The sequence below is a fragment of the Lemur catta genome, chromosome 1, assembly GCF_020740605.2.
Source record: "Lemur catta isolate mLemCat1 chromosome 1, mLemCat1.pri, whole genome shotgun sequence".
Classification (NCBI taxonomy): Eukaryota; Metazoa; Chordata; class Mammalia; order Primates; family Lemuridae; genus Lemur; species Lemur catta.
In genome coordinates, this window is record NC_059128.1 from 5352776 (window position 1) to 5378565 (window position 25790).

The window sequence follows — 25790 nt, forward strand, 5'->3', positions numbered from 1 at the left end:
AGGCCATTTGGGCTACTATAACAAAAATACCAGAAACTGGGTGGCTTATAAACAACATTTACTTCTCACAGTTTTGGAGGTCAGGAAATCCAAGATCAAGGCACTGGCAGATTCAATGTCCAGTGAGGGCCTGTTCCTCAGAGTTGGAGCTTTCCCACTACATTCTCACATGGTAGAGGGACAACAAGCTGAAGCTCCCTCAGACCTTTTATAAGGACATTAATCCTACACATGAAGCCTCGCCCTCATGACCTAATCTATCATATCCCAAAGGCCCTACCTCTTAACCACTTTGGGGGTAGTATTTCAACATATGAATTTTGGAAGGAAACAAACTTTCAGACCATAGCAAGTTGTAAATGATGAGCACTTATGTGCACAGAGGGAAGTAAAACTCAACGGAAATCAAGTAGGGGGGAGAGGGAAGGGGAAGAGAGATCAGCGAAAACCTACCTAACGGGTACAATGAACACTATCGGGGTGGACACATTTTTAACCCTCACTCAAGCATTATAAAAGCAATTTATGTAACCCAAAGTTTTGTACTCCCAAATACTTTAAAATAAAAAATAAATAAATGAAAATTAAAAATTAAAAGAGTTCTTTACATATCCTAGACATAAAGCCCTTATCAGATATTTGATTTGCAAATATTTTCTCAAACTATGACGGCTGTCTTATCACTTTCTTGATAGTATCATTTGCAGTACGAATGTTTTCAATATTGATGAAATCCAATTTATTTATTTATTTTTTGACTATTTGTGCTTTGGTGCCATTTCTAAGAAACTACTGCCTAACCCAAGGTCACAAAAATTTACTCGTATATTTTCTACTTTAAGAATTTTAAAGTTTTAGCTCTTACATTTAGGTTTATGATCCATTTTGAGTTAATTTTGGGGTATAGTATGACTAAAGGGCCCAACTTCATTCTTTTGTATGTGGGTATTCAGTTGTCCCAGTATTTGTTGAAAAGGCCATTTCCCCCCACTGAAGTGTCTCGGTACCTTTGTGGAAAACCAATTGCTCATAATTGTAGGGGCAATAAGTCCAGTTTTAGACATGCTGAACCTGACATATCTATGCTCTATTTTTGTGGTACTAGGCTACATGTGTAGAAACGACGTCTTCTAAACATAGCCCAGGAATCAGCACAGGGAACTCAATAAATACTTGATGAATTATTATCCATCTATGTGACTCACCATCATGTTGCCTCATCACCCACCGGCTTGGACCCTGTGAAGCACATTACTCTTTGCTGTTGTGAAAGGACCAGCTGGTTCTCTTTCTAGTGCTGCTCCTCCATTTGAGATGCTCTCTTTATCTGACTCAGTCTGTTGCTTACAGTTCTACTTTGCTAAGTGACACACTGAGGAGAGCATTTTTCTTCTTCTCAGGAAAGGAAATGTTTATAAACAGGATCCTGAAGCTGCTCAGTTAGAAATCTCAGCTGGCACCAGGAAACAGTGCCAATGGATACATTTGATTTTGGTCTATCAGCATATAGGCTCCAAGGTGTGGTATGTTTCTATTTTGTATTAGGGTTTTATCTGTGTGCCAGGCCCAACATCTTTCTGTGTTCAAGTCAAAGTTAGAGAATCTAAATTGGTAATGGACTTCAGCAGGTCACACAGTGAAGTCCTCAGAATGGCCACTAATTAGAGGTAAGTCAAAAGTGACTAAAAGACCCAAGGACATTTAAACCAAGAAAAGGCAAGACTTTCTGAAGACCATTGTCTTCAAGCATCTGAAAAGCCAACTGCAAGTAAGAATAAACCAGTTCAAAGAAGCACAAAGGTGAAGAACCAGAATGGAAGATAAGGTCAACAGGCCAGTCACACCCTGCCAGTTCCCCAAGGCCCATCCCAAATGTAAAAAAATAGAAATAAAAATTGCAATGCTCACGCCTCTTTTCTGGCCCTTTCATCTTAGATGCCCCATGCTTCCCTTCTTGGCTGTAAACTCCTTAAGGCCTCTGTAGGTCTCTGTGGCCCTATCCCTAGACCCACTGTTTTGCATATAGCAGGTACTTAGTATGCATGTACCTGTCAAGTAAAAATTTAAGCAAATATGATACTTGCAAACAGATAAATAAGTAGCCATGTATTTATAATACAAAGTAATCTGTAGTTTTAAAAAGTAGTCACATTTAGTATAGTAAATTTAAAATTTAAATTTTTTTTTTTTTTTAAGAGAAAGGGTCTCACTCTATCACCCAAGCTGGAGTACAGTGGCATGATCATAGCTCACTGAGCCTTGAACTCCTGGGCTCAAGTGATCCTCCTGCCTCAGTCTCCTGAATAGCTAGGACTACAGGCATGTGCCACCACACCTGGCTAATTTTTTTTTTTTTTTTTTTTTTACTTTTTGTAGAGACAGGGTCTCACTAGATTGCCCAGGCTGGTCTTGAACTCCTGGCCTCAAGCCATCATCCCACCTTGGCCTCCCAAAGTGCTGGGATTACAGGTATAAGCCACCATGCCTGGTCTTATTAATAAAAGTATTCTTACAAGTAGTCATGTTTATTGAAATTATGTTTTTATTAAATATTTAACACCACCTTTATGGTATAAAATAAGATTGTGTTTACATTGCCTAAACCAATCACAAGGTATGCTTGTCTCAAAGATAAAAACCACAAGGTCAGAATATTGACCTCCAGGGGCTCTTCTAGCTGTAAGTTCTAAAAGCCTGTGACCATCATTCCAATTTCTCTCCTGTCCCAACCTAAAAACTACACAGTATGGGATTAAGCAAAGATGTTAATGTTTCATGTACAATCATGAAAATATACCTGATGACAAGTGGCAGATACACTTGTTCAGACGTGTCCACCCCAGACAAACTATATACAGTCTTATCTGAAGTTTGAGTCAGCCTCTAAGCTGAGATGGCCATGGTGAACAACAAAGGTACAGCACAATTTCCTTGAACATACTAATCACAGTTCTTTTAAAACCCAAGTCAGATGATTTCATTATGTTTGTTCCTATTATCTATTTTTTCTCTTGGTTCCTGGTTAAGTTATATCTTCTCACATATCCGATAACTTCTGATTGGGTGCCAATTATTGCATATGAAAATTTTACGGCTAATTCAAGGCTCTGGGTGATGCCATGCATCTCTAGAGAGGATTTAGTTTTCCTTCTGATAGGTAGATGGGCCAGGGACCCAAACAACCCCAGATCACCTTAATCTAATCAGATATTGAGTTGATTCAAAGCAGTACTTCAGGCTCTGGGAGGGACAGTCTATTTCTGTTTCATCCTTGCCCCTAAGCAGAGCCCTTACAAAAAATCTGGGGCGTTTACTAGGGCTCCTCCTCCTTGGCAAGCTCTAAATGCCAATTTTAATCTCCTCAGCCCCATGAATCTGCCTAAATCTCTAATCATCTTCTCAGGTGACAATTTCATCATTGGCAACTGCTTCAAGATGACAAATAGTGCCAAATGTCACCCCTACCTGTTGGGTTTCTATCCTCTACCAAATCTTGGTCTGGCAGATCCTTTCTGCCTTGTACCTCTCCTATGCCTTCAAACTAATTTTTGTTTTTAATTTTTTACTTTTTCTTGTGTTGTTAGTAAGACTGGTCCAAACAACCTAATAAACCACTGCTAGAAGCAGAAACCCCATTCCAACACAACTTACTAGGACCTTTGTTTAAAACTAAACCAGAGGGGAGCCTTCTTATGCAATCATGCATCATTTCATTCAGGTTTTTTCTACTTGGTCGCCACAACTTCTGTAGTTTTGAAACTTGGGTCTTTTCCAGAGGACTACCCAAATCAACACTGGATGACACAGCTGGGGTGTGGGAAAACAGCGATTTGGAATCACTGTCGACTAACAGAAATCCATAAAATCCTAATTAAAATAAAGCATTAATCAAAAATAATCTCATCAAGCACTCTAAAAATCCAACACGCTTTACTGCTGGAGTTGTGGAGCTCCCTCCCCTGCCAAACAAAGAGGTCATAACTGTGAACTCCTAAGCTCAGAGCCTGGTACCTAACAGATCACGTGACTAATGCTGGTTCCCTGTTCTTTTGCCTCCTTCTCCCCTGTCCCACCCAACTTAGAGATGGGTTGACACAGAATATAGGTTGAAAGTTCAGCACAGTCCAATTATCTTGCCACAAAGTCTAAGACTCATTCCCATGTTTTTTCTGTATAAGTAAGAGCTAGGGTTTAGGTCATAAAATTGGACAATACATGAGTCAAGATAGCAAAAATGTTCTTGGTCACTTTTGTCTATAACTAAAGAGGAAAATATGGATGGAGGAAATGAAAAAAAACAGAACTGAGAGACAAGAAACATGGGCTTTATGTCTCTATTACCCCACTAACTTGTGAGCCCCAGGCAAGTGGCCTCTGGAGTCTGTATTTTCATCTGACAAATGAGGGGGCTTATGTGTTATTCAACAGACATTTCCTGCATGCTTCCCACGTTCCAGGTACACTGATTCGAATGGGACTGCGATGCCAGGTCAGTAGTCCTTAACTCTGGCTGCACATTTCGGTACCTGAAGACTTAAACCAAACCAAAACAAAACAAGCTAACCCTTACCCCAGATTACTTAACTATCTGAGGTGGGGCCCTGGCACTGGGGGCTGGGGGTGGGGAGGGCCTTCACAAGTGTTTCTGATGTTAGCGTGGGCTGAAAATTACTGAACTCTAAGTTTCTGAATCTAACTTTCTATGGTTTTCTAAATAAGTATTTTTTACAGGCAAAAATCTCCAAAATAAATCATGCTCCCTTCATAATTGTGTGTGTGTGTGTGTGTGTGTGTGTGTGTGCAGAGGGACTGATGGTAGGGGTTGCCTCAACTGTGCTAACAATCCCATCCTGAAAAGTCATGTTGCCTATGAATGACCTCTAGCCTCACTCGTGCCTCCTTGGAGATTCATATTCGAAAGCCGCAAGCATCGTGTCATAAATGAGAATTCTCCCCGAGGGTCGCACAGATGCCTAAATCACACCATTCCGGATTTGTTGCCTTGGGTTAAAACACTATTTCCCAAACTTTGCTCATGATTTTTGTTATGACTGTTTAACATGAATGCTATTATTTACCTAATCTTTAAAATCAAATTAGAGCAATGACAGAGTACTAACCCTACCAAATATGAACACAAATTAGAAAGCCTCTTTAATTAAAAGTGAGGTGGTAGCATATGGATAAATATAGCTCAATGGAACAGAACATCCAGAAATAGGTTCAATTAATTATATATGACAAAAGGCAGCATCTCAAAACACTGGGAGAAAATGGACTTTTTAATAAATATTATTGGAAAAACTGAATAATGAGATGGAAAAGGATAAAATTGAATCCAACTCTCAAACCACGTATTGATTCCAAGTGGACCAGAGATTTAAATGTTTGAAAAAGAAAAAAAAAAACCATTATTAGAAAAAACACTGCTGAATTCAACCTGGAAATGAAGAAAGCTTTCCACCTTATGCTTGAAAATTGAGAAGCTATGAGGGAAAAGACTGGAAAAAAAAGAAAGGTACTTATTTTTATTTATTGATAATAATAAGCAAGCCTTCTCCCAGCCCCACTCCTGGGTTCCCCATTGCTGCCCCAGTGGGATGCCACAGGAACCCCCTCAGAACCCATCTGTGAACGCCAGTAGGTGCAGGTGGGTTAATGCCCTTGGGGGCCACTCTCTGACAGACGGAGAGAGTAGCTAACGTATATGTGCTTCTCCCTTTCTTCCCCAGATGTCGAGGCCCGTGGGACTAAGTAACTGGGGCTTACAGTGGGGCCTAACCCTTAATGAATGCTTGTACGGCTCATCTTTCCCTGTGTCCCTCCCTTCCCTCTTTCCAGTTTCTTGGGGTAACACTCCCCTCCAAAAATCCTCTCACATGAGCCTTTGTCTCAGGTACAGTTTTCTGGGAAATACAGCTAAAACATCATGGAGCTGATGTGCTCATTTTTTTCTAATACACATGAAAGTAAATACATAATTATTAAAATTTCAAAAGCATTCATCACGAGAGGGAACATAACTCCCTACTCCTTAGGGGTATGCTGCGCATAGTGACTTCGGTGAAAAGAGTACAATGGGAAAGCAGGGGGGGAAAAGTAACTTTATAGTGAAGAAACCTGACAAGTGCTACTTCAGCCAGGTGATTAAGGTCAGTGTCAACCCCCACAATGATAGTATGTGCCCTCAATATGATGTATAAAAATGGCACTTTACCCCCGTGATCTTCCCTGCTAAAACTTACAACCCCTGTCTGGTCATGAGAAAAAAATCAGACAAATTCCAATAGAGGGGCATCCTATAATATACCTGACCAGCACTCCTCAAAATAGTCAAGAACAGGAAAGTGTGAGAAATTGTCACCACCAAGAGGAGCCTAAATAGATACACAACTAAATGTAATATACTGTCCTGAATGGGACCCTGGAACATAAAAAGGACATCAGGTAAAAACAAAGGAAACTTGAATAAACTACGGACTTTAATTAAATTAATAATAATGTATCAATAATAATGTATCATACTAACATCAGCTGTTAATAATAGGGCAAACTATAATGTGTGGAGGAGGTATATGAGAACTCTCTTTACTATCTGCTCAATTTTTCTATAAATCTGAAACTGTTCTCAAGTATAAAGTCTATTAATTTAAAATAGAAAGAAAGAAAAGCATTCATTCATCCCTGGGATCTCCATTTTGGAAGGACACAGATACACACACTCTTCTCCCCAGTGATTCTTATGAACTGAGGGTCACAGTAGATAATGTCCTTAGAAATACTTAACAGGAAAAAAACCCACCCACATATCATCAAACAAATCATGTCTCATGGCAGCAGTGTGGATACAACAGACTAAATCACTGTCACCTCAGTAATGCATGAAGTCATTAAGCACTCAATGAAACAGCTTTCACTTGGGTGGTGGCTTCTACTATTTGGGGGTGGCTACCTGGAATGCTGTACTTAGAAGGATCCACGCCAAGCTGGGATGAATGCCATGATAAACTATCCATTTTAGACACAGGTGGCAGTGTCAATGTTTATTAAGCATCCACTAAGTGCCACCAAGTGCCAAGTGCTAGGCCCTAAGGACGTAGCAGAGATCAAAACCAACATAATCCCTGCCTTTATGAAGTCCACAGTATAGCAGGGAAAATTTAGGCAGTTACACACATATAAACAGTTACAGAAGAAAAAATATGGGTCTGTTGTCCATTGCCTCTTAAATATCCCTAGAAAACATGTCTTTAGAACTATACAAAGGCATGTGTTCTTTCACTACACAATGAGAGGCGCATTGGTTCATGCTTCCCTTTCTGCCACAGCTTCTATGAATTTCACAGCTAAGTGTGCTCAACTGTAGTAACTATTTCTTAATCTAAATTTCTCATACAATTATCTCCTTTACCATCAAAATGACATCCTCCTGTTCTATCTTTATTTTAATAGTTCTATTTCATGTCTTTTTTAGAGAATGTCCCTGAATCTTTTTTAGAAGTTGATGCATCAATAGCAACTAAGGTTTCTAAACCAAAAAATTATCACATACGAAGGTCAGTTATACAGTGCTCTGACAAAAGGGCAGAATATCTGACATCAGCATTGTCCCAGATTTTCTGGGGTTTATCTTCTTCACAGATACAACAAATTGGGGTGAAAGGCTATATAACTAAACTTTATTGAAAATCGTAAGCTAAGACTTTTCATATTTTTTCATTTGATCCTCCCAAAAACCCTCTGAAGAAAGTGGGATTGTCCTCACCTATATTTGAGAAAAATGGAGGCTCATAAAGGTTAAGTAATTTGCTCAAAGTCAGCTGATTAGTAGCAGCTCTGGGGCAGAATTCAGGTCTGTCTGACTATAAAGCCCAGGATGCTTAGAATAGAGGGGATAAATTGAACTCTAAACTTTAAAATCTAACTCAGAATTTTAAGAAACGTTCCCTCGCATACCTACATTAACTGCAAACCGAATAGTGGATGTCTCCCACAGCCCTAAAAACACAGTCCATCTTCAGGGACCATAGCTACAGACGAACCAGGAGCAGGGTTCCCTCCACTGGTGAGCAGATGGAACTACCCCATTCCTAAGCATAATACTTTTTTTCCTTTACTCTTTACTTCTCTCTTCTGATTCCTTTCCTAGACCTTCCTTTGCTTTCTTTTTTTTTTTTTGGTAGGAGAATCTCCAAGTTAAACCTACAGGATTATAATTCCTTTCATTAACTTTCTCTCTTATTTAACATGAACATTCTGGCAGTATGTTTCGATAACCTTTTAGAAATGTTTATACCCTTTGGTTCCAATAATACTATTAAAATATATGCTATAGATAAATTATAGTAATCAGTCTGATAGACTATTATTTCGCTATTTAAAATATTTTCAAAGAATATTCAATAAAGGTGAAATGCACACATTAAATGTAAAATGCCCAACAAATATACAGCACACTATCAATTTTGTAAAAATGTTATGCTTATACCTGAAAAAGATAAAGAAACTACACCACATGTTTAATGTGGTTATCTGTAAACAGCAGGATCAATGGTGCTTTTCATTGTCTTCTTTATACCTTTCTGTTTTCAAATTCTCTATGTTCAACAGATACTACATTTAAATCAGAAAAAAATGTTATTTTTTAAATAGGTAAAAAAAAAATACCACCAGAAAATTATTTCTATGGAGATTTCTTTTAGGCTAGGAAAGAGGAAACTCTACTTACAATCCTTTGACAAGGCAGCCAGCTACCTTTCCCACTCCGATGTCAGCTTAAGTACTTTTGTTTCAGTTACCATCGCTCTTACGATAGCACTTATAATACCTTCATTTAACAACTCGGAGTCTCTTTATCAAGCTTATACAGACATACCTTGCTTTATTGAGCATCATAGATATTGCAAATTTTTCCAAATTGAAGGTTTGTGGCAACTCTGTGTTGAGCAAGTCTTTCAATGCCATTTTTCCAACAGCACGTGCTCACTTCGTTAGCATTTTTTTAGCAATAAAGTCTTTTTAATGAAGGTATGCATGTTGTTTTTTTAAACATTATGCTACTGCATGCTTAACAGACTATAGTATAGTATAACTACAACTTTTATATGCACTGGGAAACCAAAAAATTCATTTGACTCACTTTAGTGTGATATTTGCTTTATTGCAGTGCTCTGGAACTGAACCGACAGTATCCCTGAGGGATGGCTGTAGTCTACTGCAAGGTTTCTCAAATTTGGGTAGTAAAAAGATTCCCTTTAAAGGGGAAAAATCTTCATGTGGAACAATACTGATTTAATTTATTTTCATGCAGATTATATATATATCATTATAAAACTAAGTTTATTTATTTATTTTTTTGAGACAGAGTCGTACTGTGTCTCCCTGGGTAGAGTGCAGTGGTGTCATCATAGCTCACAGCAACCTCAAACTCCTGGGCTCAAGCAATCCTCCCGCTCTCAGCCTCCAGAGGAGCTGGGACTACAGGCTCATGCCAGGACACCTAGCTAAGTTTTCTATTTTTAGTAGAGACGGGGTCTTGCTCTTGCTCAGGCTGGTCTTGAACTCCTAAGCTCAAGCAATCCTCCCGCCTCGGCCTCCCAGAGTGCTAGAATTACAGGCGTGAGCCACTGCGCCCAGCCACAAAACTAAGTTTAAATGTCTTATGTTTATATAACTAGATAAGCAAAAAATTAAATACAAACAAAACCAATCACCAAATCAGCAAAATTTACAATGACATTACTTTAATAAAAGGATGTTGCTCAAATTAAAATCACTGTCCACAAGGTAAATATAGTAATGGCACTGGCCTAAAAACAGGCAGACAGAAGAAAGCCTAGAAAGATACACATACACGTGTGTTTGCACACACATACACAGAAGTCCTATAGCCCCCACAGCTCATCTTCTTAAGATGACTTCCAATGCCATCTGGAGAAATGTGCCCCTACCCTCAATCTGTAGCACTAAGTTCAAAAATGTACTTGGACCCAACTATGTTAGCTAGTACAAGGTAAGGGTGATAAATAAAGACTGCATTTGTGCCTGTGTATCTTATACTGTACCCCATAATCACACTGCATTCTGTATAACTCCAAGATTGATAAAGTGCCCTTGGCCCAGATGAGGCGGTTCCTGGCACAAAACCAGACCTGCTGATACACTAGACTGGCCATGCCTCACATATACAAGGCTGGCCCCAGTGGGGGCAGGTAAGCTTTCTCAGGATTAGAGGTGGTCCTCACTCATTTAGACATGACCAGCTACAACCATGCCCCCTGGATTTGGGGATCCAGATATCTGCACTGCCATCCAAACTATTAATAGAAAACGTTGCTGATATCTCTGTCATATAAACTACTGATGTAATCACATATCTATCTGACCAGCAATTTTGAAGAAAAACGTAATTTCAGTTTTCTCCTCATATTCCAGACAATTTGAATAAATTTTTTAAAATTGTTATAAACAGTTGTCCCTCAATATCCACAGGGGATTGGTTCCAGGACTTCCCTCAGATACCAAAATCTGATCATGCTCAAGTCCTTATATAAAAATGGCACAGTATTTGCATATAACCCACACACATCCTCCCCCATACTTTAAATAATCTCTAGAACATTTCTAAAAACCAATACAATGTGAATGGTATATAGCAGTTATATACTATACCATTTAGGGAATAATGACAAGGAAAAAAGTCTATGTTCACTACAGATGCAACCATCCTTTTTTTAAAATATACTTTTGATCTGAGGTTGAGTGAATCCACGGATACAGAACCCACAGATACGGACTGTATGTGCATAACAGAAAAAAAATTTAATAATCAAACTTCTAGAAAAATGCTATCCTAAATGTTAGAAATGATGGGAAAATCACAAAGAAAACAACTTAATGACATAAACATTTTAAACTTTTATGTATTTAATCTTTGAAAGATAAAAGGCAGATAGGAAAAATGTTCACGGAAGAGAATATTCGCAATAGATAAATGACTCAAATATATAAGCAGGAATATATTGCCTATTGTGTATGTGTAGGTGATGTTTTTTTTTTTTTTTTTAAGTAGGTACAGAAAGGGACCTAATAAATCTCTGTAACTCTTTTAGGTACGGGGACTATTTTTGTGGCAGGGAGCGGGGAGGGTTTAGTTCCTTCCACCACCTTACCCCATCTAATCCACTATCATGCAACAGAATGACTTCTGAATAAAGATACAAAATTACATAAGGTCTGTTAGGAAAAGGGAAACAAGAATTCAGGCAATAGCCTAGAAAATAAAGAAAAACTCAGACTCAGCCTTAATCATCTGAATAATCTGATCCAACAATACTCTTTTGCTAAAATAAGTGGCCATGTGCTCCGAGTGCTCAGTTGATCTGTGAGAGCGCACCTCCATCTTTGCGACTTTCTGAGACACTCCAAAAGGACACAGTTTGGAGACTACATTTCAGACTTTTATCAGTAGGTCGCACCTACGTACTCCCATGAGATTACCTATCAAGAGAAACGATGTGTTACTTTCATTAAAAAAATTCAGGACTGAACAAAAAGGAAAGTGTTTGCTATGGGTGAATCAAATTGCTTATAACTAAATCAAATCAGTTGACAACAGGGGTAATGAATAGATCCCTTGGACTCATTTGAGCCCATTTACTAAAGCTGCATCCTTCAGGTACAGTAAATATACACGTACAGATGCTTAACTACAAGCAGTCTGAGAAAGAGAACCATGATATACTGTCGGCATCGCTTTAAGAAAACTATATAAACAAATGACTGACTCAAAAAAAGAAAATGGTTTTTCATTCTGGAAAAACTACTTCTAAGAATTTTCATCTCTATGTCCGTGACTTGTTACCTCATCTAATAGAATGGGATCTGAGAATGCTATTAGGCTATTGTTGATCAAAAAATTAAGTGTTCTATTCAAGAGGACCAGTTAAAGTGTAATTTTTATCAAATAAACAATTAAGGAAGTCAAGACAGGAGAAAGATGTGACCACAGAAAGAAGAGAGAAAAGCACCTGATTTACGGTAATGACCTGAGCTAAACTGCCATTTTTCCAATTAATTATATATTAAGAGGAGTTAAAGATTTACTCTTAAAATTATCTTGATTGCAAGAGTGTTTCACAAACTGACAGAAACAATCTAACATATTAGGGCAGAACACAAGAAAATGAGTGTTACTGTTTTCCACAGCTTCCATGATTTAGTAGCATAAATTTCCAAAATGGAATATTGACTCAAACTGTCACTGAAAATGCAAAAATCAGGGGCTTTTATTTCCAGCAACGGCAAACTAAGTAAATCAGAACAATCCTCTAGCTAACTAAAGGGAAGGAGAAAAGCTAGGGAAAGATGTAATAAATATCTGCTTGGAGGCAAGTCAGAGGCTCACTAGATGAGTTACTTTTTCCCAGGGGTGTTTGTCAATTTCAAAGGGAATGTTAAGTTTGGTGTTGGGAGAGTCAAGGGGCAGGTAAAGAGGTGAACGCTAGGAGGAAAGGTGAACAGAACAGGCTTGTCCTCACAAGAACTGCAGCTCAGCTTAGAAACATCTCGATCCCTGAAACTGGACTGAAGGGATCCCAGATTGTAAGTGCCCCCATCTGCCTGACAAAAGCAAATGTGAATTATCTCTGAAAGAGAAAAACATCATCTTTGGTCTCAAATTATTTCTACAAATGATTTCGCATACATCATGTCAGCACACATTTAAAAAAAAAACACACGAGGCACATAAGGAGACAAGACAATAGAAATGAAAACCAACAAACATTGGAAATGACTCACAGTATTGCCATAATCAGACACAGACTTTAAGAGACGTATGCAAACCGTGTTCAAGGAGATAAAAGACAAACTTGATAATTTTAGCAGATAATTGGGAACCATAAAAGAGAACCAAATGGAAATTAAAAACCAAAAACATAAAATAACTGAAATTAAAAACTCAATGGATAGGTTTAATAGCAGATGATATACAACAGGAAAGAGAGAAATAAGTGAGGAGGAGATATCCAGGATAAAGAAGAAACATAGAAAACAGAAAAAAAGTAAGAGACATAGACAATACCATGACATAGTCTAACATCTATCACTGTAGTCCCAGAAAGAAAGATAAGAGAAAATGGGGCAGAAGCAATAATTGAAGTACTAATGGCTGATGACTTCCAAAACAAATGAAAGACATGAAGGCACAGATTCAAGAAGCCCTAAGAACCCCAGTTATAAATAAAAAGAAATCCACACAAAGGACAGCACAGAAAAACTGCTGGAAAAAAGACAAAAGCCGCAGGGGAAAAGACAGACCACTTTCAAAGGAACAACAGACTGACAAGTGACATGGCAACAGAAACCATCCAGAGTCAGAGATATTGAGATGGCTTCAAAATGCTAAAAGAATTCCCTGAGAAAACACTAAATGGCAAGAAAACACCAAATGACAGATGACACTGGTATAGCTGGAGGGCCTGGAGGCACCAGGAGCCCTGGAATGGGAGGCTGCAAGGAAGGCTTCAGCAGCAGCAGTCAGGGCTGGGGCTGGGGCCATGGCTGAGGTGTGGAACTGTGCAGGCAAGGCCCAGGACAAAGAGTGGATCCCTGTCACCAAGCTGGACCACCTGGTCAAGGACACGAAGATCAAGTCTCTGGAGGAGATCTATCTCTTCTCCCTGCCCATCAAGGAGTCTGAGATCATTGACTGTTTTGGCATCCTTGAAAAATGAGGTTTTTTTGAAGACTATGCCAGTGCAAAAGCCAGACCAGCACTGGCTAGCAGACCAGCTTCAAGGCATCTGTTGCCAGTGGGGACTACAATGGCCATGTCAGCCTGGGTATTAAGTGCTCCAAGGACGTGGCAACTACCATCCGAGGGGCTATCATCCTGGCCAAGCTCTCCACTGTCTCCATGCAGAGAGGCCACTGGGGGAACAAGATTGGCAAGCCCCACGTCACCTCTTGCAAAGTGACAGGCTACTGTGGTTCTGTGCTGGTATGCCTCATCCCCAACCCCAGAAGCACTGGCATCGACCTGGCCCCTGTGCCCAAGAAGCTGCTGATGATGGCTGGTATTGAGGACAGCTACACCTCAGCTGGGGGCTGCACTGCCACCCTGGGCAACTTCACCAAGGCCACCTTTGATGCTATCTCCAAGACCTACATCTATCTGACCCCTGATCTCTGGAAACAGACTGTATTCACCAAGTCTCCCTATCAGGAATTCACTGATCATCTCATAAAGACTCACATCTAGGTCTCCATGCAGACGACCCAGGCTCCAGCAGTGGCTACGACATAGGGTTTTTATACAAGAAAAATAAAGTAGGCCGGGCACAGTGGCTCACGCCTATAATCCTAGCACTACGGGAGGCCAAGGCGGGAGGATCGCTTGAGGTCAGAAGTTCAAGACCAGCCTGAGCAAGAGCGAGACCCCGTATCTACTAAAAAAATAGAAAGAAATTAACCGGACAACTAAAAATATATAGAAAAAGGTAGCCAGGCATGGTGGCACATGCCTGTAGGCCCAGCTACTCGGGAGGCTGAGGCAGTAGGATTGCTTGAGCCCAGGAGTTTGAAGTTGCTATGAGCTAGGCTGACGCCATGGCACTCTAGCCCAGGTAACAGAGTGAGACTCTGTCTCAAAAAAAAAAAAAAAAGAAGAAAAAAAGAAAGAAAAAGAAAGTAAATTAACTTTAAAAAATGCTAAAAGATAACAATGACAAACCAAGAATTCTATAACTAATGAAAAGACCCTTTGAAAATGGAGAAAAATGTTCTTAAAATTAGATTGTGACAATGGTAACTATGAATATTCTAAAAACTACTGAACTATATGCTTTAAATAGGTAAATTTTATGGTATATGAATTGTATCTCAATAAAGCTGTTTACAAAAAGAAAAAATGGACCAGGTAAGGTAGCTTGTACCTGTAATCCTAGCACTTTGGGAAGCTCAGGTGGATCACCTGAGATCAGGAGCTCAGGACTAGCCTGGGCAACATAGCAAGACCCCATTTCTAAAAAAAAGAAAAAAAAATAGTCAGGCATGGTGGCATTCGCTGGAAGTCCCAGTTGCTCAGGGGCCTGAAGCAGGAGGATCACTTGATCATAACACTTGGAGGCTGCAGTGAGCTATGACTGCACTACTGCATTCCAGCCTGGACAACAGGATGAGACCCTGTCTCTGAATGAATGAATGAATACAAAAGAAAGAAAAGAAAAGAAAAAAATGAAATATAAATAATGACATTTTTAAACAAACACTAAGAATGTGTTGCCAGCAGACCTGCACTAAAGGAATACTAAAGGGTATTCCTCAGCCAGAAAGAAAATGACCCCAAATGGTGGCACTGCAGAGCTATGGGGAAAAATAATCTTTTCAATAAATGGTACTGAATAAATAGTGTCAAGTCAAATACTGTCAAAATTTAATCCCTTTTTCATGTTACACAATCAATTCCAGGTGGACTATATATCTTAATGTGAAAGGCAAAATAGCAAGGCTTCTTTCTAGAAGATGTTATAGGAAACCATTTTCTTGATTTTAGAGGAGAACACCTACAAATTAGAAAGAAAAGGCCATGTAAACCCCAGAAGAAAATTGGGCAAGATATGTGAACAGACACTTCAGAAAAGATACCAAACAAACATGAAAAGAAGTTCAACCTCATTAGTCAAGAGGAAACTGCAGATTAAAACCACAATGGAATACCACTTCACATTCACCAGAGTGTCAAATTTAAGACTGCCAATACCAAGTGCTGACAAGGATGTGAGGCAGTAGGAGCTCTCATACACTTGCGGGTGGGAGTGGAAACTGGTATAACCACTTTGGAAACTTGGTATTTTCTACTAAAGCTAAAGATACACACATCTTTTGATTTAAAAATTCTACTGGTAGGTACATACCCCACAGAAATAAATGCACCAGGAGAGACACAGGAATATTCATAACAGCATTATTAGTAGCCAGTAAAGCTAGAAACAACTCAGATGTTTACCAACAGTCAAATGGATAAACTGTGGTATATTCATACAAGGAAATACTAGAGATCAATAAAAATGAATAACTGTTACAGCAGAACGGTTCAATCTCAAACATGTCTTGAGTGAAATCAGACACAAAAGATTATGTATTGTACTATTTCATTTATATAAAGTTCACAAAACAGGTAAAATAAAACTGCAAGACACCACTCTCTACGGGATAGATGTTTAGAAGGTAAAACTACACAGAAAAAAACAAGTAATTACCCCGCAAAAATCAGGATATAGTTATCTCTGGAAAAGGAAGGAAGGGTGTAGCAACTGGGAGAGGGCACCTGGGCTTCTGGGTGCTGGCATTCTTTTATTTCTTGACCTGATAACCACCAGGCTCCTTCAATCAACGAGTGGTGCATTTGGGGGGTCTGCACTTTACAGGAATGCCAAAAGAAAGGAAAATGGGAAGAGAATGGAGAGAAGAGGAGGTTACCAGCTCCAGATTGAGGGGAAATTACCACTTTAAAAGTAAGCCGAAAGGCGGCTCCGGGCACTGGCGGCGAGGCTGCAGCCAAGGCCAGGGGGGCTTCAGGCCGGCTTCCTCAGGGCTGGGAGGCGCCGCACGGGGGGCTCGCGGCCCCAGCGGCCCGCGGGGGCAGCCCGTCCTCCCGCCCCGGGTCCCCCGCCGCCCAAGACTGCTCCCCACAAGCTGCTGAGGCCAGCGCCGCCCGCTCCCTCCGGAACGCCGGCCCCCCGCCACCGCCAGACCCTCCCAACCCTCCAGACGGCCCCGCCGCGAGTCTCCTCAAGCCGTTCCCGCGCGCTGAGTGCCCCCCAGATCTCTGCAGAGCCCCCCACGGTGCTGCGGACGCCCCCGCGCCCCCCACTCTCCCCTCGGGGCCCCGCAGGCCCCCAGGCCAGCCCCTGCGGCGCCCCCCCTCCCGCCTCGCGCGAGGCGCCGGCCGACTCACCTCATTGTCGCTGCCGGGGGCGGGCGCGGCGGGCCGGGGGCGACCCGGCGCGGCGGCGGGGCTTGGGGCGCGGGCGCTAGCGGGGGAGCCGGCCCCGGGCGCGGCGGCTCCGCGTCTGAGTGGGCTGCGGGCAGCAGCAGGGGCTCATCTTCTCGGGGCGGGCGTCCGGGCCGCTAGCTGCGGGGAAGGGCTGCGGCGGCGGCGACTGACAGCCGGGCCCCGGCCCCTGCCATCTTGGCGGGCGCGCGTGCCCGGGCCGGCGTGTGCGCGGCGCGTGCCCAGGCCGCCCGCCGACGGTGGCGGCGCCGGGGCGAGCGGGCTGGGGTCCGGCCGGCGGGAGCGCGCGCGCGTCCGCCTGAGTCTCGGGGCGGCGGCCCCGGGCGAGCGCGCGGGTGGGTCGGAGTCCCCGAGGGCCAGGCGGGCGAGCTTCAGCCCGCGAGCCGGGATGGAGGGTGCACGCGTGGCTGTGCGCCCCTCCGCCCGCTGCGGGGACCAGGCTCGCGCGCGCGCGTCCCTCGGCCCGTGGCCGCCGAGGTGAACGAGCGCGCGCGGCGTCCGAAGCCCGACACAAAAGGCGCGGGGCCCCACAGTCCGCGCCTCCGGGAAGGCCGGGCCCGAGGCTGCGAGGGGCGGGGCCGCGCTTCGGGGGCGGGGCTTCTAGGGGAGGGCGGGCACGGGGCGGGGGCAGGGACAGGGCGGGGCGCCGGCGAGCACGTGGAGCGCCCCGCGCACTCTCGGAGGTTGCAGCGGGCTCCGGGGTCGCGCGCGTTGGCCCGAGGATGCCCAGCCCTCGGCCGGGGCTTGCACCCGGCCCGCTCGGACTCGAGGGTCAGCCTTGGTTCGAGGGGCGTCGAAATCATCGACGACTGAGTCCCTCTCTTTGTAAACAAGGCGCGAGGCGGGGGCCGGGAGTCACATCTTTGGGGCGCTGTGTCTGAAGTACCTCTCCCAGCTCAGCAAGAGCCCCACCCGGCGCCCCAAAACCGCAGCCTGTGAAAATCACATTTATGACACACAGCATCAAGTAGTCACCGTCCAGATTTTTTCTGGTTTTTAAATCGCCGTCCTAAAGGTTAGTGATCCTCATGGCTGCCCGGAAACCCTAAACCCTGCAGGGTGTCGCTCCCGGTATGTGAGTGTACCCAGTCCCCAGTGTCGCGGCTCATGCCTCCCTCTCCCTGTGTCGCAGTAACATTGAAATAATAGCTACCTTAAAAAAAACGGATCTAAACAAGAGCATGTAAAGCATTTGCCAGTGTCTGGCAGTTGGAGGGCAGTGACGGGTCACTGTTCTATCCCTGACCCAGATCGAGGGGTGTCTGTGTGTGTTACGTAGTTGTGTCCAAGACATAGTGAACGGTGAAGCCAATTTTGAAGCCAGTGTTCTGACTCACCATCCCAGAGCACAGCCATTACAGTTTGCTGGGGTTGAACGTCATTCTCACGGGTTGCAGGTTGCGTCTCTGTGTGCTTCTTGTCCTTCACTGTGCACAGGTCATCAGAGGTCGTTAGAGATTGGTCGTAGCATCTCCACGGTCCTTCCTATATTTGTTTGAGCCTGGAGTCCTCAAACTTGAAAGAGTACCTCGGTCTCCTACAGTCCTGTTAGCAGCCCCTGAGGGGTGTAGCCTGTCCTAACCTCATTTGTCCCTCTTTTCCCAGGGTCAAGATTGGCCTCTTTGTTACAGAAGAGCCTTGTTGTACCCTAAAAATTATGCATTTCTGCAGACTCCCAGTCCCTGGTCTGCTTCCCTGCAGCGTCGCATGCTGCCTTCCTGGTTTTTGAAGCTTTTCCAGCCTGGAGTCGCTGCTGAGCATCTAACCCCATGGACCATCTTCTCCATGACTTAGCGTTTGCCAAAACAAACCGCACTTACCACAAATAATCTAAGGAAACACAGTTGCTTTGGATGATTCACCAATGACACCATGTCTGGTTTATATTAACCAGCATAAGTGAGTTACTAATTCATGCCAGAATCAAAGTAAAGCATGCTTAGACAACAGCAGATGTCTTAGGGGACTGGGGGGGGCCACCTGTGACCCTACCCCCCACACTTTTGGAGACAGGGTCTCACTCTGTCGCTCAGGCTGTACAGCGGTGTGATCGCAGCTCACTGCAGCCTCGAATTCCTGAGCTCCAGCGATCCTCACACCTCAGCCTCCCAAAGCACTGGGATTATGGGCGTGAGCCACCACACCCAACCCTGCACCCCTTCTTCATTCACACCGTGAATCTCAAAGCCCAATTCAGTTATTACCAACAGTTGCTTTCCTTAAATATGACACGATTTGTTTTCTATCATTCATTCATTCATTCAGTGTGTATGGAGCTCCCCAAGCACGTGTCTACCTCCCCTCATGCCCAGCCCACGGCCTCTGCCTACCTGGCAAGTCATCTTCAGTCCCACCTGCCTGTCACCTCTCTCCTGGAACTCCCAGCACAACCCTTTACAGGGCTGAAGGCTCCATCCCCTGTACTGTCTCAGGGCTCACACTCTCACCAGCCCTTGTTGGGATTGTCTTTTTACTTGCTGGCTTCCCCCACTGGACTGTCAACTTCACAAGACCAGCAAACGTGTCTTACTCCTCTCCGTGCACCGCCTCCCGTCCATCCTCCGTGCTGGAACCGAAGGGACCCTGAGCGAGCGTCGTTTTTCCAACCAAAGCTGTGCCCTGCATCACCAGCCTGTGCAGGCGTTTTTGGAAACCAAAGCTCCTGCTTGTGTTGGTCCCACCTGGCAAGAAATATATTTAATAAATGACTGCTGGCCCATTTTGCCTTCCACACCTTGAGGATGGCCTGCGGTTCACAGCTGGAGCTTATTTTGACTTTACCTTTCTTGGGCTCCTCAGCTGAAAAAGTAACTTTACTTAAGATCATGTTTCCCTGGCTTGGAAGACTCAGGAGGGATGACTTGGAAGAAGGCCTTGCAGTCATTGTGGGGAAGACTCCAGCTTCCTGCTGGGATGACTCAAAGACCTGGACCAGTCCAGGGGAAGCCTGGCCAGATGTAGGTGGAAGGGAACAGTTGGTACCTGTCCTGTGGAAGGCAACTTCTTAGCACCACTGTTTGCAAGGAGGGAGGGAGGACTGAGGACCCCAGCTGGAGCAGGCCTGCTGTTCTGGAAGCTCCTGGAGCCAATCCTGAGTGTTTGCACTTGAGAGGAACTCAATATTCCCACTTAATTAAATGAAGAAAACTAAGCCAAGTGCATCCCTGGGGCAGCCCAGCCAGCAATCCCGGGAGGACTACAGATGCCACTGGAGCTTGTGCCCTTTCCCACCAGCCCTCAGGCCACTGGAAGGGGAGCCCCACCCAGCTCACACCGAGGAAAGCAAAAGTCCCCCTCATTCCCAGCCAATCATCAGCCCCCAGCTTGGGGGCCTCTTCACCATCAGCCTCAGGGAAGAAACTTCCCTGCTACTTCTGCTGCTGTCTCACAACGGCCCTGGACACTGACAGCCAGAGCCTGGTGGGAGCCAAGGGAACTGGCACCCACAGCGGGTGGGAGGCAGGGCTTCTCAATGTGGGAGCAGACATTTCAGGGGACTTGGGAGGTTTGAAGGCTGCAATCTCCCCACACAATGAGGCACCGTCTTCTACCGAGCTGAAAACTCAGAAGGCGGCTTGCCTAAAGGAGAGAATAATGAGAGAAGTTAGGAGAGTCAAGAAGATGTTGCACAAGAGCAATCTGAGAACAAAAAATAATTCTTGGGAATAGAAAATACATTATTTCAAAATTTAAAAATTAATTAAAGCCAGTAAAACACAGAAAAGACACTGATCTACACTGTAAAGGGCCAGATAATAAATATTTTTGGATTTTTACAAGCCATTTGCTCTCTGTCACAACTACTCCTCTCGAACTAGTAACTTGAAGGGAGCCATAGAAAATATGGAAATGAATGGATGTGATTGTGTTCCAATAAAACTTTATTTACAAAAATAGGAGACAGGCTGGAATTGGTCTGTGGGTTCTATAGTCTGTTGGCCTGTGATATGGAAGATCAAATGAGAAAATTACTTCACAAAGCAGAATGAAAAAATAAAACAAAATGAAAATTATCAGTGACAAAATATGATACACAATTGATAGATCCAAGAGATCTGACTTCTCAATAATGGGAGTTCCAAAAGGGGTTAAGGGAGGAGAGGCCATAATTGAAGACATAATAGAATTTTTAAATCAAAAGATCTTATCAGACGGGTTGCCTTTCCTTCTAAGATCAGGAACTAGACAAAGTTGTCCACTCTAACCACTGCTTTTCAGTATTGTACTGGACCTTCTACTCAGAGCAATTAAACAAGAAAAAAAAGGCATTCAGATTGGAAAGGAAGTGGTAAAACTATCTCTACTTGCAAATGACATGCTCTTATATAGAAAAAATCTTAAGGAACCCACCAAAAAACTATTAGAATTGATAAACAAGTTCAGCAATTTTAAAGGATATAAGATCAATGTACACAAATCACTTGCTATGAACAATCTGAATATAAAATTAAGAAAATAGTTCTATTTACAATGACATCAAAAGAATGAAATACTTAGGAATAAATTTAACAAAAGGAGGTAAGGCTTGTACAACGAAAAACTACAAAACATCACTGAAGGGAATTAAAGAAGACCTGTAAGTGGAAAGACATCTATTCACAGATTGGAAGACTTAATATTGTTAAAATGGCACTAGACCCCAAATTGATCTACAGATTCAATACAATTCCTGTCAAAATCCCAGCTGTCTTTTTTTTCCCAGAAATTAGAAAGCTCATCCTGAAATTCATTTAAAAATACAAAGGATCTAGAACAGCCCATACAAGCTTGAAAAAGAAAAACAAAGTTGGAGGACTCCTACTTCCTGATTTTAAAACTTACTGAAAAGCTACAGTAATAAAGACTGGGTGTTACTGACATAGGATAGATATATAGATCAATGGAATAGAATTGAGAGTTGAAAAATAAACCCTCACTTTCACAATCAATTGGTTTTTAACAGGGGTGCCAAGATATGCAATGGGAGAGAACAGTCTTCAATAAATGGTGCTAGGACAACTAGATAGCCATATGCAAAAGACTAAAGTTGGACCCTCTTTATATCATATATAAAAATTAACTCAAAATGGTTCATAGACCTGAATATAACAGCTAAGACTATAAGACTCTTAGAAGCAAACAAATATGTAAATGTTCACAACCTCAGGTTAGGTAGAAGCTTTTTAGATATGACACCAAAAGCATAAGCAACCAAAGAAAAATAGATAAATTGGACTTCATCAATATTAAAAACTTTTGCTGCAAATGATACCATCAAGAAAGTAAAAGAGACAACCCAAAAAATGAGAAAAAAATTTGCAAATCATATGTCTGATAAGGGCCTTGTATCCAGAATGTATAATGAACTCTTACAATTCAATAATAAGACAAATAACCCAATTAAAAAGAGAGCAAAGGATCTGAATAGTCATTTCTCTAAAGAAGACATATAAATGGCCGACAGGTACATAAAGAGATACTCAAGGCCGGGCGTGGTGGCTCACACCTGTAATCCCAGCACTTTGGGAGGCTGAGTTGGGAGGCCAGGAGTTTGAGACCAGCCTGGATAACACGGCAGGACCCCATCTGTACAAAAAATAACTTAAAAAATTAGCTGGGCATGGGGGTGTGTGCCTGTAGTCCCAGCTGCTTGGAAGGCTGAGGCAGGAGGATCACTTGCACCCAGGAATTCCAGGTTGCAGTGAGCTATGATTGCACCATTGCACTCCAGCCTGGGCAATAGAGCAAGACCGTGTGTCTTAAAAAAGAGATAGAGAGATGCTCAACATCATCAGATATCAAGAAAATGCAAATCAAAACTATACTGAGATACAAATTCACACCCACTAGGATGGCTATAATTAAAAAAAAGTGGGGGGAATAAGTGATGTTGAGGATGTGGAGAAATTGTAACCCTCATACATTCTGGTGAAATCGTAAAGTGGTACAGCCACTTTGGAAAACAGATTGGCAGTTCTGAAAATGGTCAACATAGAGTTACAATATGACCCAGCAATTCCACTCCTAGGTACACACCCAAGACAAATGACAACATAGGTCCACAGAAAAACTTGCACACAAATGTTCATAGCAGCATTATTCATAACATCCAAAAAGTGAAAACAACCCAAGTATCCCTCAACAGATGAATGAATAAACCAAATGTGGCGTATTCCCACATGGAGTATTGTTTGACAATAAAAAGGAAGGGGCACTGATACTTGCTACATTAAGGAACCTTGAAAACATTATGTTAAGTGAACAAAGGCAGGCACGAAAAACCATATATTATATGATTCCATTTGTAAGACTGTCCAAACAGGCAAATCCATAGAGATGGTTGCTTAGGGCAGGGTGGGAACAGGGAGTAACTACCTCTTAGGGACTGAATTTTGTTTCCCCCAAATTCATATGTTGAAGCTCTAACCGCTGGTACCTCAAAATGTTATTTCTAGGCAGATTCAAGAGGGGTTAAAAAAAAGAGATAATTAAGTTAAAATGAGGCTGTTAGGGTGTGCCCTAGTCCAGATCTGACTGGTGACCTTGTAAGAAGAGATCAAGACACGTGGAAAGACACTGGGGACAGAGGAAACGCCACCTGAGGCAGACGGCCACCTGGAGCCAGGGAGAGCGGCCTCAGAAGAAAGCAAACCTGCTGACACCTTGATCTTGCACACCCAGCCTCTAGAACGGTTGAGAAAATAAATTTCTGTTGTTTAATCTGTCGGCGGGTGGTATTTTGTTACCGCAGCCCTGGCGAGTGAACACACCGCCCGGGGGTCTGGGGGGATGAACATGTTCTGGAATGAGACAGTGTGGTGTTTGCACAGCTCTGTGAACAGGCTACGGCCACTGAGTGGCCTTAAATGGGTGGATTGTGTGGAATGTGAATTACATTTCAATAAAGCTGTTTTAAAAAAGAGCTCACCACACACCTGAACAGTTTCTGGTAGAATGCCCTTGTTTTGCCCTCCCACATGAACGATATCTTAGCCAAATAGAGATTTGAGGCCTGCAATCCTCTTTTCCCAGAGATCTAGAAACTTCTAGTTTCAAGTGGCAGGTGAGAAACATGATACCCAATCTGATTCTCTTTTCACGTAGTGTAATAGTACCCTATTGCTGCATAGCAAATTATCAACAACTGTGAGGCTTCAAACAACCCACACGGATTATCTTACAGTTCTGTGGATCTTACAGCCTCACCGGGCCAACGTCAAGATGTCAGCAAGGTGTTCCTTCTGGGGGCTCCAGGGGAGAATCTGTTTCCTTGCTCTTCCACCTCCGCTCAGAGGTTGCCCACAGTCCTGGGCTTGTGGGCCCTTAACTTCGAAGGGGCCGTCAAAGCCGCCACACCGGGTTAAGTCCTCACGTGGCACCGCTGACCTTTCTCCGGTCGTCATGCCTCCTTCTGACCACCTCTTTTGCCTCCACTGCCCACCGTTTGCGATCCTTGCGGCTACACTGGGCCTAGTGGTTGCAGGTGTGGAGTCCGTGAGACTCTCGCTGTTTTAAGGTCATCTGACTGGCAACCTTAATGAATTCCCCTGTGCCATGTGGCCCGCACGTTCACAGGCATTAGGGTTGGGCACACTGGGATGGGCATGAGGGGTACATTCTGCACATAAGTAATCTGTTTTTTCTGCCTGGAAGCTGAAACGAATTTCTTGTTATCCTTGGAACTCATAAATTTCACCAGAGTGCAAAAATAAAAACAAAAAACAAAACAAAACAAAAAAACCTAAATAACCATAAAAAATAATTGAAATTAGCTGAGAAGTATAAAAATACTCTTCTAGATAACGTTTAGCTTAAAGAAGAAATCAACATTAAAACTACAAATTAATAAGAAATTGGCCAGGTGTGGTGGCTCACGCCTGTAATCCTAGCACTCTGGGAGGCCGAGGTGGGAGGATGGCTCGAGGTCAGGAGTTGGAGACCAGCCTGAGCAAGAGCGAGACCCCGTCTCTACCAAAAAAAAAAAAAAAAGAAAAAGAAAGAAAGAAAAAATTAGCCAGGCAACTAAAATAAAAACAAAAAATTAGCTAGGTGTGGTGGCGAGTGCCTGTAGTCCCAGCTATTTGGGAGGCTGAGGCAGGAGGATCACTTGGGCCCAGGAGTTTGAGGTTAAAATGAGGTACGCTGATGCCACTGCACTCTAGCCTGGGCAGCCCAGGCAACAGAGCAAGATTCTGTCTCAAAAAAAGAAAGAAAGAAATTAATGAAAATGAGAAAACTTTGCAGCAACACCTATAGGATGGAGAGATAGCATACCTTAAATGTTTTTATTATTATACAACAAAGAACATATACAAATGAATGATGCATCTACTTAAAACACAGCAAAAGAAATTATGAGGAGGCAAAGAATCATAATGAAAGCTGAAAATAATGAATTAGATTTTTAAAAACCTGAAACATAAAATTAAAATCTGCCACTTCAAAAAGAAATAAAATTGAAAACCCACAAAGTCCCAGAAATGGAGGAAAAGACAGCGGAAGTGTGGCGCCCTGGGAATGAGAAGGGACCAGGGGGTAAGCGGGAGCGAGTTAATGACGAGATGCTGTCGCAGTTTTATTTCAGTGAATTTGAGGACCTACGAGAAAGGGCTGATTTTCTTAAGAGTCGAATGGGCAGAAATGTTGGGGATAGGGGAACTTAAATTCGGCAGAACCCTAAAACCAAACTGGGGCCTGGGGCAGCTGGATGGCTAAGGGTTGGGGAAACCAGAGGCCTCTCCTGGGAGAGGTGCTGGGCGCTGCGCCTGCGAAGACCAGGGCGGGCTCCTGGCAG

The 25790-nt window shown here is 43.0% G+C and overlaps 1 protein-coding gene and 1 pseudogene across 1 annotated transcript in view; one reads left to right on the plus strand and one right to left on the minus strand.

Moving 5' to 3' along the window:
- The window catches only part of EVL (Enah/Vasp-like), a 175692-nt gene extending 158118 nt beyond the window's left edge, over positions 1 to 17574 (minus strand). Inside the window, exon 1 of the mRNA XM_045560798.1 lies at positions 16961 to 17574. Coding sequence (XP_045416754.1) covers positions 16961 to 16965 — 5 coding nt within the window. The 5' untranslated portion in view covers positions 16966 to 17574. The remainder of the gene's footprint in view (positions 1 to 16960) is intronic.
- LOC123644688 lies at positions 13451 to 14308 on the plus strand (annotated as a pseudogene).
- Positions 17575 to 25790: the final 8216 nt, after the last annotated feature.